The sequence below is a fragment of the Lissotriton helveticus genome, chromosome 1_2, assembly GCF_964261635.1.
Source record: "Lissotriton helveticus chromosome 1_2, aLisHel1.1, whole genome shotgun sequence".
NCBI classification, from domain to species: domain Eukaryota; kingdom Metazoa; phylum Chordata; class Amphibia; order Caudata; family Salamandridae; genus Lissotriton; species Lissotriton helveticus.
Window position 1 is genome coordinate 114,967,160 of NC_136058.1, and position 16,897 is coordinate 114,984,056.

A 16,897-nucleotide genomic window follows, 5' to 3' on the forward strand; every position below is an offset into this window, starting at 1 on the left:
GATTGGGGTGAACTGTTGTCACAAGGGCAAATTAGTTTTGCAGCAGACCAATCATTACAAGTTGGTAGGGTGATCATACGGAAAAAGGTACCCAATCTAAAGCGTGTCAACAACATACGGGGGTAAGGGCTCTGGACCTGGACGAGATAGAGTTGTAATCCCTCGAAAGGTGTAATTTCCTGAAATCTGAGCACAGTGTTTTTAGATTTTTCATTATTCCATCTGATGGTATCAAAGTGAGTGGCCACCATCTTTTTCAGTGAGGATCTAGTAATCCCTTCTAAGGTGGTAGGCTTGTCAAAGAACTCTGGATGACCTAATTCAATAAACAAGTTTCTCACGTAAGATAGCCATCTGATGTTAGCTACCCCGTCCAATGCCAGACAATCGCTGATTAGGTCTCTATTCAGTGTGGTTTCTTTCGTAACCCACACCTTATGCCATAGCAGAATAGGGGACATCCTGATAATATCACTGATGTAGGTGACTCCCACTTCAATGTGTGTCATGTAAGTTGATGTAGTTTTTGATACACCCAGTAAATAATGGATAAACTGGTTTTCACAACATTGTAAAGTCTGGGCACCCTCGATTCCCCATAACCCTGCACCATACGTGGCCGTAAGTACACACTTTGCTTTATATGTGTGTATTAATTCTTTGACGGGTTTACCGCCAATTTTTACAGAGAAATTTCTTAGGGCACCTATGGTCCGGGTAAAAGCCAATTTCCTAGCTGCTATTGCGGCCTGCCATCCACCCTTCCCATCGAACATTACTCCCAGATAACAAAACCTATCGGCTGTTTCAATTCTTTGGTCTTCTAAGAATATGGGGCAGGGGACCCTCCTTAACTTTGATGCACAGGGCAGGTGTAAGTTTTAGAAATATTCACCCTTAGACCTCTGTCCCTCATGAAACTCGTACATTTTTTCACTGCCCGCTGTAATCCGAGCCTCGTTCGTGACATTAATGCCGCATCGTCGGCATATAGTAGGATAGGCACCGGAGACCCCTTTACAGAGGGGTAGTCATATAGTGTGTCTGTTAAATATTGCCCAATAGAATTGATATATAGGGTAAATAACAGTGGTGCTAATATACAGCCTTGTCTAACCCCTCGCAGTATGGAAAATTTATCTGAGCATTCTCCTTGTTGGCCAAATCTCACTCTAGCACCTGCATCCTTATATAGTTCTTTTATAAAGGTGATGATTTGATCATCGATGCCAATGTCAGGAAGTGTTATCCAGAGGAGCCCGTGGTCGACGCAGTCAAATGCGGAACTTAAATCGACAAAAGTGATATAAAGTTTTCCGCATTTGGCCTCGGTATATTTGGAGATGAGTAGGGACAGGTTCAGACATTGTTCAATCGTCCCTTTCCCTGTTCTGAACCCAGGATTGAATTCTGTTCAGAATTATTCTGCCGGCCACTTTCATGAGGGCATCCAAAAGAGAAATTGGCCTGTAACAGGTGGGGTAATTTCTACTGCCTTTCTTGAAGACTGGGACCACGATAGCATCAGGCCAAGTAGAAATGAACCCACACTGGTTGGGCTTAGTTAAAACGTTCGTAAGCAAGGGGGCCCACAGATCCAACTCTGTCTTATGAACATCGATCGGAATGCAATCAGGGCCTGGTGCCTTGCCTGATGCACTTTCTCTAATGGCCACGACCTCGTGACAGCTGAACGTTCTATCCATGGGAAATGGATTGCAACAAATAGAGTCACTAGGGGTGACAATAGGTACGCTTGATGTAGGTAAATTCACCCCAGCTATCGGTTTATTGTACAGTTGACTGAAGTGAGTGACCCATGTATCACCTGGTATTGCAACATCTATGGTATTTTCGCCCGTGTTTTGTAAAAAAGAGGACTTGACCACTTTCCAGAAAGCGGTATTATCTCTCAGGCGTAAGGCCTCAATCAAGGACGCCCAGGCCTCTTTTTTCAGAGCAGATTTTCTCACCTTAATGGACAGTTTGTATGACCTTCTAGCTTGGCGGATTGTATCTAAGTTTTTAGGTGTACACTGCAGGGCCTTTTTAAGGTTTTTTAAAGCTTTAGTACAGTCACTATCAAACCATCCTTGCGATTTGTTAGTACCGCGTCTAGGTGCTCTAAACAGAAGGTTCTTTATTGCTTGTCGGTCAATACATCATCAGGGTCCTCGTTATCTCCCAAGCACCACAAGATGTCACCAAAAGAAGATGATATTAAGTTCTTCAGAAACCCGACGGGTTCTACCCTTTCCCATTTGATGACATAGCCATTTCTTGCTGTTAAGTTGATCTTTGGATTATAGGAACAAGTGCCCAGTTCTCTGCTTGGTGCCCCGCTGAGTTTTACAGTAAATGTTATAGGATAATGGTCACTAAGTAAAACTTTTCCTATTTCCCAGTTGTTTGCAAACCCTGCGGACGTGGAGGTCATTAGGAAAAAATCTATAATAGAGTTACTGCCACAACCATTGAAGGTTGGTTGAAAAAGGACGGGTGGTGAACATAACTCGTTTGCAAAAGACAAATCAAAGTGGAAGACGATATTATTAAAGAGATTACCTATCTTTGTATGGGTAAAATGTGTGGGACTATCTTCCCCAATATCTGCTAGGCCGCACAAACCTGTTGAATGGTGGGGACAGATGGTACAATTGAAGTCACCAACCCAAATTATCACCTTTTCCCCTGATATTTCTTCTTCGAGCGAGATTAGGCTAGTCATGACGGTACAAAGAGTGGACTCTATCATGTTACTGGGCACGTTGTTATAAAAATTAAAAAAAATAATATTGTGTGTAAGGCCCCATCTAAACACCAAAATTTGATAGTGCGAGGTGGAAAGAAACTTGTGTACTTTAACATCCCCTGTTGTTGCTACGTATATGCAAAGGTCTCCTTTGATCGACCCTGGATGCTAGGAAGAGCAGGTGAATGAAATGTTTGATATTCACTAATATGCTGTTCCTTCATCAATCATGTTTCTTGTAAACATATTATAGTATGTTTCTTGACAACATCTAGCCAAGTTTGCAGGGAGACCTTATTGGCTAACCCAGCTACGTTCCAAGAAAGCAGGGTATGGAGTATCTCACCATTGTTCTTTAAAAGGGGGTCATCGCTAGGGTTTATATTTGTACTTATTGGGAAGGTACAATCAGGTGTAACCTGCGTAGCAGTTAGCATTGGGGATATTTCACTAGGGGGAATCTTCTGGTTACAGGAGCCTAGTTCTCCCGAGGGCTCCGCAACCGGGCCGTCATTCGGCATAACTAATGCATATGGATTTAGGTTACATTGATCCGCAGTTTTAATTATGTTAACCAGCGTCTCTACCTGAGGAATGTCATAGTGCTCTGTAGTTAGCGTCGTTATTGGAATAAATGTACCCTTGCCCACAGAGTGTTTTGCCTGTCAATCCAAATCTTCAAGGCCCGACAAAATTTTATATCAGTTGTTTAAAGGAATTTGCCAGAATGGTGCATATGCGGAAAGAGGAACACGGTCTACGTTTCCCTCCCAAGACCTGGTTAGCCTGTTAGCGGAACTAGGATTGTGCCACGTAGGTCTCCTAATAATTGGGTTTATGTTAAATAAAGAAGGCACGCGGGCACGGTGTAGGGAGTTATTGAATGTATTTCCGCCGCGCCAAGAAGAGACCAGTGGCTGAGGGTAGAAATAACTCAGATCTCTCGTTGAGATGCCGTTAGTTCCCCGGGCCTCATACCAATCAGTGATATGGGTAACCACCCTGTGGTCTCTGAAATTAATAATGACCACATCCCCAGGTAGATCTTTAGGCCTCTGTCCCACCCAAGTCAACCTTCTCACGTTCACTATCTCTCCATCTAGGTGAGGGGGCAGTGGCCTGTTGTTTATAAGCCAATAGACTACCTTATTCTTTAGATCTAGATTGCCTTCCCTCTTGCCTTCTGTGAGTTCAGGAACCCCCGTGAGGACAATCACAAAAGGGGCTGACTCTGGGGGTAGATCTATGTGATGGTGGACTTTGTTGCTATTTTTCTCAAGAGAGCTAACTCTATCCGAGTTTACAATTTTAGATTTTAATTTGGAGGGTGGATTTGTTTTGTGGGTGCTATCAGTTGGCTCTCTGAACTGATGCCCCTTCGTCTTCATTACCCTAGCAGGACTTAAACTGCCCTTATTGTTTCGTGCATTTCCTGGGTGAGGTGGTTTCTCTCCTACCTGTGCCTCTCTATCAATATTTTGTACCGATTGCTGTGATAATGTGGGAGATGTTGGCCTCAGGGATTTTGAGTATGTTGGCTTATTCGTTTTTGCTTCCTGTTGGCCAATAGGGTTTGTAGATGGTACAGTGGCTAGGGGCGCCAATACGGGCTTCGCCAAGTCCTTGATTAGCCCTGTATTTGTACCGATTTCCTGCTCTAGAGTCCTCAGCCAATGCTCTATTCTTTTTAATCTTTCTATTAACGGCAATATAAGGGATCTAATTAAATGTTCCATACTTCCTATTAATTCGGTACTTGCTGTTTCTTGTAGTGGACAATGTGGTAAGGTACCTGAGCCTAGTGTTGTGGCTGCATTGGATGGGGGGCTTTAGGGGATTTACCAAAGTCGATGTCACTAGTCACATTTTTCTGTGGTTCACTCCCCCTCTTTCTCCTTTTTCTTGGTGGTGGACCTTGTACTCGAGGTGGCTTTGATTTTTTAGCCTTTTTTTGGATAACCTCTACAACTTGTGAGGGTGACTCATCTAATACTTCAATCTCTGGTATCGAGTTACTAAGGGAGGGCAAAACATTTATTTGCAGTTCATTAGTCATATTGGGTATGGAAATTGTGTCTCGGAGGAGCATTGGGATGCTGTCATTACTAGATATGTCAATGTCCTCAATTTCAATGTGAAGACTCGTCTGTGGAGAGGTAACTTGCTGTGACGGGCCCAAGGAAGAGCGATTATTTTTCATTAACTCAACTGAGCGACGTAGCTCAGCCCGTCGCTCAGCAAGTATGCTTTCCCTTTCGTTCTCCAGAGAGGTCCTAATAAAATAATTGTCTAGTGTTCCTTTATTTGCTCCTCCTGGCAGCGTAGATGTTCCTTTAATAAGACTCGAGGCCATGGTGCCAGGGGGCGATTTGAAACACAATAAAGCGTGAGCATAAGCGTAATGCCAACCAATGAGGAGGACAGAGGGTGTTTCTAGAATGCTTATAACCTGACAATGATGTGTGTCAACTTACTAGAATTTAGCACAAGCTGCCCTGGCCGGGGTGTCAGAGTACAGGCCCAGCCCGGCCTCCTCTGGCCTCTGAGGGCCACAGAGGGCCTGCCCTTTGCCCGGGCTTAGCCCGGCGTCCCGCAACGCGGAGGGAGCGCAGGTGTTTTTGTGCGCCTCCGGGCGCTTGCGGTGATGTTGGTGGGCGGGGCTTGGAGGGATTGTGGTGGCTGTAGTCCCCCCGCTCGGCGGCCGCGATTGGTAGGCGGGGGGTACCTGTCACCCTGCTGATATTAATCCAAGCCCGGTGGTCCAGGAAGGCTAGAGGTCCCAAGGCAAAGCAGCCCAAGCAAGGCAGAAACAATGTCCGTAGCGGTGAGTTTAGCAAGGACTCGACAAGCGGCAAAAGTCAGTGGCTCCCGTTCCTGTAGTGGAGCGCAGGTGTTTTTGTGGGCCTCCAGGCGCTCGTGGTGATGTTGGTGGGCGGGGCTTGGAGGGATTGTGGTGGCTGTAGTCCCCCCGCTCGGCGGCCGCGATTGGTAGGCGGCGGCGGGGGGGACCAGTCACCCTGCTGATATTAATCCAAGCCCGGTGGTCCAGGAAGGCGAGAGGTCCCAAGGCAAAGCAGCCCAAGCAAGGCAGAAACAATGTCCGTAGCGGTGAGTTTAGCAAGGACCCGACAAGCGGCAAAAGAGTAGTTGTTCTTTACAGGTTTGTTATGGCAGCTAGCCTTACTTAGGTATATTGGCGAGGCCTGCAGAAGTTCAGCCACCTTACCATTTTGTACTTGTTGTTAACAGGTATGTTGTGGCAGCTAGACTTCCTTAGGTATATTGGTGAGGATTGCAGAAGTTTAGGTACGTCACCATTTTGTAGTTGTTCTTAACAGGTTTGTTATGGCAGCTAGACTTCCTTAGGTATATTGGTGAGGATTGCAGAAGTTTAGGTATGTCACCATTTTGTAGTTGTTCTTAACAGGTTTGTTATGGCAGATAGCCTTTCATAGGTATATTGGTGAGGATTGCAGAAGTTCAGTCACCTCTCTATTTTGTAGTTGTTCTTTACATGTTTGTTAAGGTAGCTAGTCTTCTATGTTGGTGAGGATTGCAGAAGTTCAGTCACCTTAGCATTTTGTAGTTGTTCTTAACAGGTTTGTCATAACAGCTAGCCTTCCTTGGGTATGATGGTGAGGATTGCAGAAGTTCAGGCCTTTCAACATTTTGTAGTTGTTCTTAACAGGTTTGTTATGGCAGATAGCTTTCCTTCGCTATATTGGTGAGGATTGCAGACGTTCAGTCACCTCCCTCTTTTGTAGTTGGTCTTTACAGGTTTGTTAAGGCAGCTAGCTTTCCTTAGGTATATTGGAGAGGATTGCAGAAATTCAGTCACCTTAGTTTGTGTTGGCCGCTAGACTTCCTTAGGTATGTTGGTGAGGATTGCAGAAGTTCAGTCACCTTAGCATTTTGTGGTTGTTCTTTACAGGTTTGTGTTGGCAGTTAGACTTCCTTAGGTATATTGGTGAGGATTGCAGAAGTTCAGTCACCTCCCCATTTTGTAATTTTTCTTTACAGATTTGTTATGGTAGCTAGCCTTCCCTAGATATATGGGTGAGGATTACAGTTCAGTCACCTTACCTTTTTGTAGTTGTTATTTACAGGTTTGTGTTGGCAGCTAGCCTTCCTTAGGAATCTAGGCTAACCACTAGTACAAGATGCCCATGTTCAATATTCACTTTCATGTATGTTTTAGGCTTGAGCAAGCACTTGCTGTTTTAATGGGGTTGGACTGCTAACGTCAAATGTAAATTAGTGAGCATGATGGACGCCCTAAAGCCTTTCCACTAAGGAGGCAAAGGGTTGGAACCTACCCTTATCTCCAGATGACCTAGCTTTCCTTAGCATTGTTTTTTTGCCACAAATACGAGGTCTAAATATGGAGTCTATTGCTTGCAACTTAAGCTAAGCTAAATATATTTTTTATCAAAGCTACATTGTACAGTGATGTACAATTAACTGTATCCAAAGCTTTGCAGCCCTTTATCAGTCTGAGTTATGCAATCACACCTAAGTCAGGAGCTTAGCTACAGGGGGGCTGTAAATACCCACTAATGTATTAAAAAAAATTGTTGGGTATAGGAGATTTCATTCGGGTAGGGTAAGGTGTCTGTCGGATTTCACCTGACATTTTTAAATACTCAATCATGGTTATAATACTATTTTCTTTAGTAACCCCTAACAATCAGAAATCTTTCCCATTCCACTGGCCCTTAAACACCCATCAAGCGCTGATTCTCATATAATGATTAACATTATATGGCAGCGTGATTGTTGGAAAATCTGAAGGTCACGCCCCTTCTCCCCAGTCTTACTGGCCAAGCTACGCCCCTGCAAACAGTAATGAGCAGTCCCACTTCCGACCTATCTGGTCAGCCATCCCTCATCAGGCAGTAAATCCTGTGTGATGCAGTTTCCAGCCATTACACAGTGTTGTGGAGCTCCCAGCTTAGTGCACTTCCCAGCATGTCTGATGACCACCATCACATTTAACATTATTATCAGTGCCACCATGCCTATTTTAGGGAGTAGAAATCAATGCCAAACTGAGTTAGCTCAAGTGGGACTGTGTTAGTCATTTTATAATATGGACTGGAACCCAAGGGGGATCCCATAGAATGCAAATGTTTACCCTTGACGTAAACAGGTCATTAATGGTGCAGATCCTTTATACTTTATCTTTACTCCATCATACTTACTAAAATATTTTTCAGCTTTCAGAAAAGTATGGGGATATTTTCAGTCAAGACATGGGGAGTTTAAGATTTGTCACGTTGAGTGGATTACAGACTATCAAGGAAGCCTTTGTTCACCAAGGTGACATTTTTGCAGATCGACCACATATTCCTATCTTCTACAACGTATCAAAAGAATACGGTAAGTTTTATTTGATCTGGTTGATGATTAGTTAGTAATTTTTTAAATATTAAGTTCTTTTAAAAAATACACTTTAATTTTAATCATCACAAAGAGTATCTGAAGCCTGAGTTTGAGTACAATGAAGATTTGTGGTATTTTCTGCATATCTGTGAATATCTAATATCCTTTAAATAAACTTAAGGTGTAAACATACTATCTTATAACCTACACATTGTGAACCAGTAAAAGTATTTTGAGACTAACTGCCATTTATTCCAAGATTATTATTAACACCCACAGCTGTTTCTGACTATATGTTCCTTTTTAGGTCGAGCCTGGGCAGCGCATGCACTGCTCTGCAAGGCATGCTGTTTTCAGATAGGGACTTTGTCGTGTTCTTGGCCGTCATGAAACACACAGGACACGATGTCTCGTTCGAGGTATGCTTTATTTGCCTCTTCAATACAGCTATGCAGTCCTTTGGCCTCTGCCCTCTGTCCAGGGTCCTAGTGCCCCTGTCCAGGGCATGACATCTCCCCCCTTGTTGCAAAACAAAACATTTCGCCTGGATCCTGCCTGTGATCATGGAGAGATGTTTTAAAGATCGATAGAGAGAGAGAGAGAGAGATATATATATATGGCACTTTTAAGGCCAGTTTGGATTTTCATATTCATCGGGACGTGGTCGGTTCCCGATTCACGCAGACCCCTCCACCACAAAGTCGGCTGACCACAGCAGAGACCACACACGGAGTTTCTGTTCCAGTTTGGAGCAACAAAGGTCAGCCCCCTGCACGTCACAGGAAAGAGAGGTTACTATCGGAGAGACGCTGCCGGGGAAGAAGTTGGAGGACGGAACCCGGAGGCAGTGTTTACGGTGAGCAATACCGCATCAAGTAGACACGCAGGTTGGGGAGGTGCCGGTGGAGTCAGCCCAAGAGGTGTTTTCAGATTCATTCACCTGAACAATTTGCATAATCCAAAAATAACACAGTGGTACAATGTCGGAAGAGCGGGAGAGAGAGGAGGCTTTTGATGAGCTTTTTGCAAACCTGCCAAAGGTACAACAGGGCAGTAATAGTAAAACAACAAAGACTAAATGCAGTGACTCAGAAGTAAAAACACTTATGAAAGAGCTGGAGAAGAACAGTAAAAGTGAACTCACCAAATGGTGGGAAATTCTCTCACTTGAGAAATATCATGAAGTGGGAAGGGTGCCCCGCGGCCTACGTATAATGCTCATTCCGAGCTTTGAAAATCCGAACCCGTTACTACTCAAGGACTGGGCGGAAAGTAACCTAGAGGCCTCTATGCGTTTACTATGCCTGTTAGTCAAATACGCCAAAATAGACCGCCAAACAAATCTGGACGAGATCACCCGTATTAAAGAGGAGTTAACAAAAGATCAGTATAAAAAAGACAAAGCGTATATTGAATTGACAACTAAAGAAATGAAAGAGCGTCTTAAGAAACAGGAAAATGTTATCAAGACAAGGAAGGCATATAAGTTTGCACGTGACCAGCAGGACTACGAGCTAGGGCAAATTTACAGCTTTGCTCGTAAATATGATCACCTGCGCAAGCAAAGAGGTGCCTCAGCAAGCATATCTCAAGTTGTGGCACGCACAGTGGAAGCTGTAATGAGCGACTCGAATCCATCAGGATCTGACACCAGTCTGGTGCCCAGCGAGGAAGAATCTGGTGACAGCTACCCAGGTTCAAAAAGCGGGGATTTGGGGCAATTGACATTGGAGGAAGAAATCAAATATGTCTGGACGCAGAGAAAACAGACACTGCGTTCACGGAATCAAAACTCCGCACAAAACAGAGGAGGAACTCAAGACGACGACAACGCCGCAAGTGCACCCAAGCCAAAAGGCAGACAACAGAAAAAGATGTTCTGGCAGAACAAGAATCAATGAATGAAAACACCATCATCAATTTAACCAATACTCAACTGGATCAAGCAGAGAAACAGTTACTTTCGCTGGGATTGTCATACTGTCCTAACTATTGTAACACCAGGATTGACATCTTCAAATTTATCCGCCAAATAAAACTGAAAAAATACTACGCAATTAAATCGAGTTTAGCTGCCAAAAAAGCCACTGAAGCTAACCAACACACTAAGAAGAGCGGATTACAAGCTAAAGATGTGGGATTAATGCATACGATGCACCAGTTACATACGGAGGATGACAACCCCATCAATACACAATCCATTGCTGATACGAAAGGAATTGACCGTGACCGCACAAGCAAGAGTCCTTTCAAATCACCGTCTACATTCAATCCCAGTATTCCATGGGACGCCCTAGACATTTATGCGGACAGGCTAACGGATGAATTGAAAAAACTCCAAATAAGAACTATGAAACAGCACAAACCACCCAATGTAAAAATGAGACCATACAACAATCTAATGCGCAAATTAAAGAATGACCACACTATCGTCATTAACCAACCAGACAAGGGTGGTAATATAGTGTTATGGGGGAAAAATGATTACATCAAAGAGGCAAATCGCCATCTCAATGATGAACACTGTTATGCCAAAATTGACATGAAGACCGCTAAACAAATACAGCAGTCCTATCAAAAATATCTCTATCAGTGGAAACGTGACGGATTGATTTCTAAAGATGAACTTAAATTTCGGCACAAAGAGCATCCAATATTACCTAACATATATTTCATTCCAAAGGTGCATAAGCAACAGACACCAGTTCCGGGCCAGCCCATTGTGTCGGCAATCAACAGCACTTTCGAAAACACATCGAAATATATTGACTTTTATCTGCAAGAATTCGTTGTCTCCCTACCAGCCTATATTAAGGACACTACGGGATTCCTATACCTGCTCAACGAATGCACCTGGTCAGATGACCTATTGCTTATGACAATGGACATAGCCACGCTGTATACCAGCATTTCCCATGTTGATGGTATTAGAGCAATTAAACACTATTTGGGACAACGCCCCATTGAACTTTACCAACACAATAAAATGCTTGTTGCAATGATTGAAAAATGTTTGAATAACAATGTTTTCCTATTCAATAACACTGTCTACAAGCAATTGAGGGGGGTTGCCATGGGGGCATGTTTTTCCCCCAGCTACGCGGGGCTCCACGTAGGCTGGTGTGAGGAACATGTCCTCAAGGGGCAACATGCAATCAGCTGGGACAGTAATATCATGAAGTATTGGCGATACATCGATGATGTTTTTATTATTTGGCGAGGCACTATGCAACAGGCAAAAGATTTTGTCAGACATCAATGACAATGTACTTAACTTAAAATTCACAGCCAGCATTAGTGCCCAGGAAGCAAGTTTTCTTGATGTGCAGATTAATATAGTGGAGAATAGAATAACTACTAGCCTGTTTAGAAAGAACACCGCAGGCAACACCATTCTGCACGCCAAAAGCTTCCACCCGCGACACATAATTGCTGCAATCCCCTACGGGGAGTTCCTTAGGATCCACAGGTCTTGCAGTACCCCTGAGCTCAGAGATAAACACCAACAAGAATCCAAAATGAGACTCATTGCCAGGGGTTACAACTCTAACAAATTGGATGTGAGTATGGCAAAGGCCAACCGCTTAAACCGTCAAGATTGGTTAGATCCAAGCATAACTAATACAGCAACTACTAGAGAACAACAAGGCAAAGACACTATACGCCTTATCACTGGGTATAGTCGCCAAGCTCGCCAAATTACCAAGTTGGTCAAACAGCAGTGGCCTATCATCCTTAATGACCATGTGTTGAAAGAGATAATGCCCAAAGCCCCCACCGTTACGTATAGACGCGCTTACGCAATGCGCAACGATCTGGTGTCCAGCAGCCCAGAAACACCTAAAGAGGACAATTGGTTGTCCCCCCGCAAGGGTTTTTTTCGTTGCAGCTCGTGCAGGGAATGCAAATTTGGGGAAAACACAACCACATATGTAACCCCCTTTGATATCACGCCCATTACATTAAGAGCACTGAACTAGCGGTTTACGTATTGAAATGCAGCTGCGGACTTATTTATGTGGGCAGCACTAAGTTACCAGTACACCAGCGCATATTGCAGCACTTGAGGGCGATAGTCAATGCCGATCAAAGCTACCCAGTAGCGCGGCACTTCCAAAATAACCATGAGAAGAACCTAAATCACCTCAAGTACTTTGTAATCGATGCTGTCATGCCCAGTAAAAAAGAGTGAGACAATGAAAAACGACTTAGACAGCTCGAATCCAAATATATTGTGCTTCTCAATAGCAAGACCCCGGGGGTGCTGAATATGGGAGAGGACCTTCACAATTTTCTGTAATTTTAGGTAACCCTAAACACATTAGTCATGGTTTTTATCCATGATGACAGAGGGTCTTGTGGCAGGCTAGGATTTCCGTATCCAAGAGTCAGCAGTTATACTTAAATATGCATTTATGCACCTGTGTTTTACTTTCGGCAGGTGATGATGAAAATCCTCGGAGAATTGATTTTAATCTTAATTTCTTTTTTACTTCGGTAAAATTACACGCCCTTACATACTCTCAGGACCTACATAAATTTTAAGTTTATCCTGCCTACGCATCAGTCACTTTAGAGCACCACATTAGGAGCTGCATAAAACACACACACCCCGCATAAGCCATATAGCAAGGATAACCGGGGAACGGGCTTTCAATATATTTGTATTATATTTTTTTTATATTCTTGTGAGCATTTAGGCTTATGACTGCATTTCATTTCGTCAGACAGTTGTCTGAGCGCAAATAGATTATTGTTACATGAGGGTATGTATGGGGTTTGCACACATCCATATATATTTAAGAGGGACACATTTTACCAAAAAATAAATATTGTCGCTGAAATAGACAGAGTGGACGCTGACATTTCAGGGGAAATAGATTTGGATTGGGGTTTTTTGTATCAGGCAATTTTATTGTTACTGGTTTGACAAGCAATAGCACACATGTGCACGTATAATTTTTGCACATGATGGTATTTGCACGTTAATTGTTTATGCACTACGCACTTTTCTGCTCCAGTCCAACTATCTTAAAGAAAACCCCTTGATTAAACAGAATGCGGACTCGATGCCACACTAATGCAATGTAGAGATCAAACTCCGTGACATTAGACCTATATGTTATGTTATGGTAAAGACAATTATTGTATAATGAATCGTCTCCAATTATGCTTAAATGTATTATGCATTTTATAGAATGTGTGTAACCTCATGATTATTTAAAATTCATAGGATTGTGCGCTGGATATAATGAATTTTGCAAACAATATTTGTTATCATACGATCTTTGCATGTCGTAGAATGGTGCCCTTATTTGTATTCCCGTCAGAATTCCCTGCTCAAGTATAGTCCTGTGTAGATGTTTACTAATGACTAGGAATTGGCGCTTCTGTGGGGTGTTGCCCTATATCACAGTGGTAGCCCTTCCACTCTCTATCAGTGAGCAAGGACTTTACGTCCGAAATGCGTCTGAGGGCTTGTACCACGAATGAAATAAAAAAACATTTTTGAAATTTGAAAGACTGACTCCGGCGATATTTTTGTAGTTTGCGTACCTGTCGGTGCTGCCAGGCACTTTTAAGGCAAGTCTGGATTTTTATATATATATTACCTACTGGCAGTCACCAGTAGGTAGTTATAGTTAGGACCTAGTTTCCATTGGAAATCCGCAACATTCTATTGGGAATAACTTTGGCACCGGTGGACGAATTTTCGCGAAGTTCTCAAATTAGGTGGCCAGCTCCGCTCCGCTCCTTCCCTGAAAATTTGGGGGGATTCGTCAAGCGGGGCCGAGATAAAAGGGGGGTCCCAAAACGTGTTTTCCCCATGTTAATTTCCATAGGGCGGTTGGACTCACTTTTAGCCCGAACGGCTGAATGGATTTCCACCAAACTTGGCAAATTGTAGGGACTGGTAGCCCAATGTGCCTTTGCTATGTCTCAAGATGTGTGCTCCAGAGGATTTTGAGTAATTTAGGTTCCAAAAAATATATATCTATAAGCGCGCCCCGGTACGCGCACCGGGGAGCGCACCCGGCGCGTAACGCGAGTTCGCGCGCGGAAAGCTGATTGGCTCTCGGGTGTCTGTCAACATTCCAAACAGTCCGGAGCGGCCGCCATCTTGTGTCTCAGTAGGATCGAGACACAAGAGATTTCAAAAACAAAGGGGGAAATTACCATAAGGGGGCAGGGTAGACCCTTCCTGACCCCCTAGGTTTGATGTGGGGGCCATAAAAGGTCCCCGCGGGGCAAAACATTTTTTTTTTTAAATTCAGATTTTCGCGGGGGGAACGCCCGGTACGCGCACCAGGGAGCGTACCAGGGAGCGTACCAAGGGGAAAACCCAGTGAAACAGTAAAATAATAATTGAAAGTGCTTAGAGGTAGGGTAGCTGTGTGTAGGTACCAATGCAGAGTTTTAAATTCAATGTAGACCGTCTCCTTTGTAGATAATTTGCATATTGTTACAGAAGTTATTGTGGTATATGGAATCCATAGCATTGTCTGTCAGAAAAGTAGAAACAGATCCTTTAAGCACACCCTGAAAAGGTCTAGGGGATCATAGGTAGTCTATCCTGCTCCCTTATGATGTTTTCCAGTATTACATTTAATCTCTTCTAAATCTACACAAAATTGGCGGTGATATCGTGCATTAGAGACAGGCAGTGAGAGAAAGGAGGCAGGAGATGAAAACAGATGTCAAATACACTTTGGAGATAATATAGTGGGAGAAAGGAAGTAACTATGAGCAAACTTACTATGTAACTCCAAAAAATTGCACAGTATAGTATAAGTCTCACTTTATAATATAATCTTTTTGGTACGACTTCAAGAATTACATAAGAATTACATATAAAAATGAATAATGTCTGAAACAATTTTTAATTATTAAATAAAAATGTATTGTTGAGATTTTTCATACTCTATTAAAACTTCTAACGTCAGATTATCTGGATTCTCCTCCACAATTTCATTGCGTGATTCCATTGCTTCAAGACAGTTTATTAGTTCTTGATCCCCAGATCCATCCATGAAATCAAAGTCTTCGTTAAGAATGTTGTTATGCATAATTTCAAAAGAAATTGTATTGGTCTCCTCTTTACCTTCCATTTTTTGGCTGTAAATTGCATAAAAAATAACTATATTAGTAGAGTTAGGGCACTGTTGGGTTTAAGTTCAGACAGGTACTTCTGAGTTTTTACCAGTGAAGTTATCTTTGGGCAGTGTATGTTATCAGGCAGGAAGTAGAAATATAAAAAAAGTGCATGTGAAGAAACCTAGGTAAATTCATAATTATACTAGAGAAGCCTAAATCAATCCATAACTACAACAGAGAAGCCTCTCTGAATCTATAACTATAACAGAGGGACAGTAAAAAACTATCAGAAAACGTTTTTCCAATTTAACTTAAAGTGCAGAACATAGTTCCCCTTACAAGTTAACAAATTACCTTTCAGAAAGGAGTTGATGTTTTCAGAGGAAATCCTTTATAAATGTACCTCAGGTAGTAGTACTCAAAATGGCCGTGTTTCCCTCTCATTTTTCATATATATTCATGTTGATAACCAATGAAATGTCAGCACATAAAAATACAAAATGAAAGAAACATTTTCATTGGTTGCAAATTCTACCACTTTCATATGTGTTTTAGTCATGTAATTTACCTCAGGATATTTAGACAGGGCTACAGCCCAAATGGCTCAATGGAATTCCACCAAATTTGGGAAAATGGTAGGGACTGCTATGTAGTAGGGCCTATTCTATATATGGTGAAAGTCTCTCCATTGGTTTTTAAGTAAATTGACTTCCAAAATTTTTTAAGGGCGCTTACCGGTGCACGCTCCGGTACGCGTACCGGCAGCGCTACAGGAGTCCTCCATCTTGTGTTTCGGTAGATTTGAGACACAAGATGGAGGACAAACAACGTTGGGAATGGGTAAAAGGGGACACGGTAGACACCCCCTAGGTTTTCTGAGGGGGGCTTAGGAGGCCCATATAGGCCAAAAAAAACAATTTGTTTTTTAATTTTTCGCGGGGGGAGCGCCCGGTACGCGTACCGGGGAGCGTACCGGGGAGCGTACTTTGGTGAAAAACAGTGAAAAATGTTAGAGTAAAATAATCATTTGGAGTGATCAGAGGTAGGGTAGCCCTGAAAAGAGCTTTTGGGTTCTGTGGGTTATTTAGGTACCTACAAGTAGGTTCCAATGCACAGTCTTAAATTTAGGAGGAATATTCTATTCCCCTCATCTGAGAAGTGCACACCATCTCCTCTGTAGATATCTTGCATGTTGTAACGCAAGTTATTGTTGTATATTGAACCCATTCCATAGTCTCTCATGTAAGCAGAAACAGATTTATTCACATGTTTCCATGCTTTCTCAAATTGTGGACAAAATTGGTTGGACCACTCCATTTCTGTCTTTGGCATATATTGGAAAATACCAAGGCAGTTTGAGGAAAAAGTGCCATCAATTGCTCAAAGGTGTCCTTTAAAAGCATTTCCAGACCTACCCCAGTCAAAGTGCCTAAGTCATTTCCACCACAGTGCAGAAATATGAGGTGAGGGTGTGGCAGATGCAAAAAGGTTTTCACCAATGGTATCAATTGATGACATCTCAATCCTCTCTGGCCAATCCATTTGATGTTCACATTTGGTAAATCAAGGTTGTGAAAACTTCTGGTAGCTGCATACCTTTGTGCCCAGTGGATGTAGCTATGTCCAATAACCCAGACAGAATACATGGTAAGAGGAGGTTCTGGTGCA

General features: G+C 42.8%; 1 protein-coding gene across 2 annotated transcripts in view; it reads left to right on the forward strand.

Moving 5' to 3' along the window:
- LOC144798777 (cytochrome P450 2J2-like) overlaps positions 1–16,897 on the forward strand; it is a 446,433-nt gene that overhangs the window by 1,822 nt on the left and 427,714 nt on the right. For both annotated transcript variants that reach the window (XM_078669831.1, XM_078669823.1), the window contains exon 2: positions 7,969–8,131. In XM_078669831.1, coding sequence (XP_078525957.1) covers positions 7,969–8,131 — 163 coding nt within the window. The remainder of the gene's footprint in view (positions 1–7,968; positions 8,132–16,897) is intronic.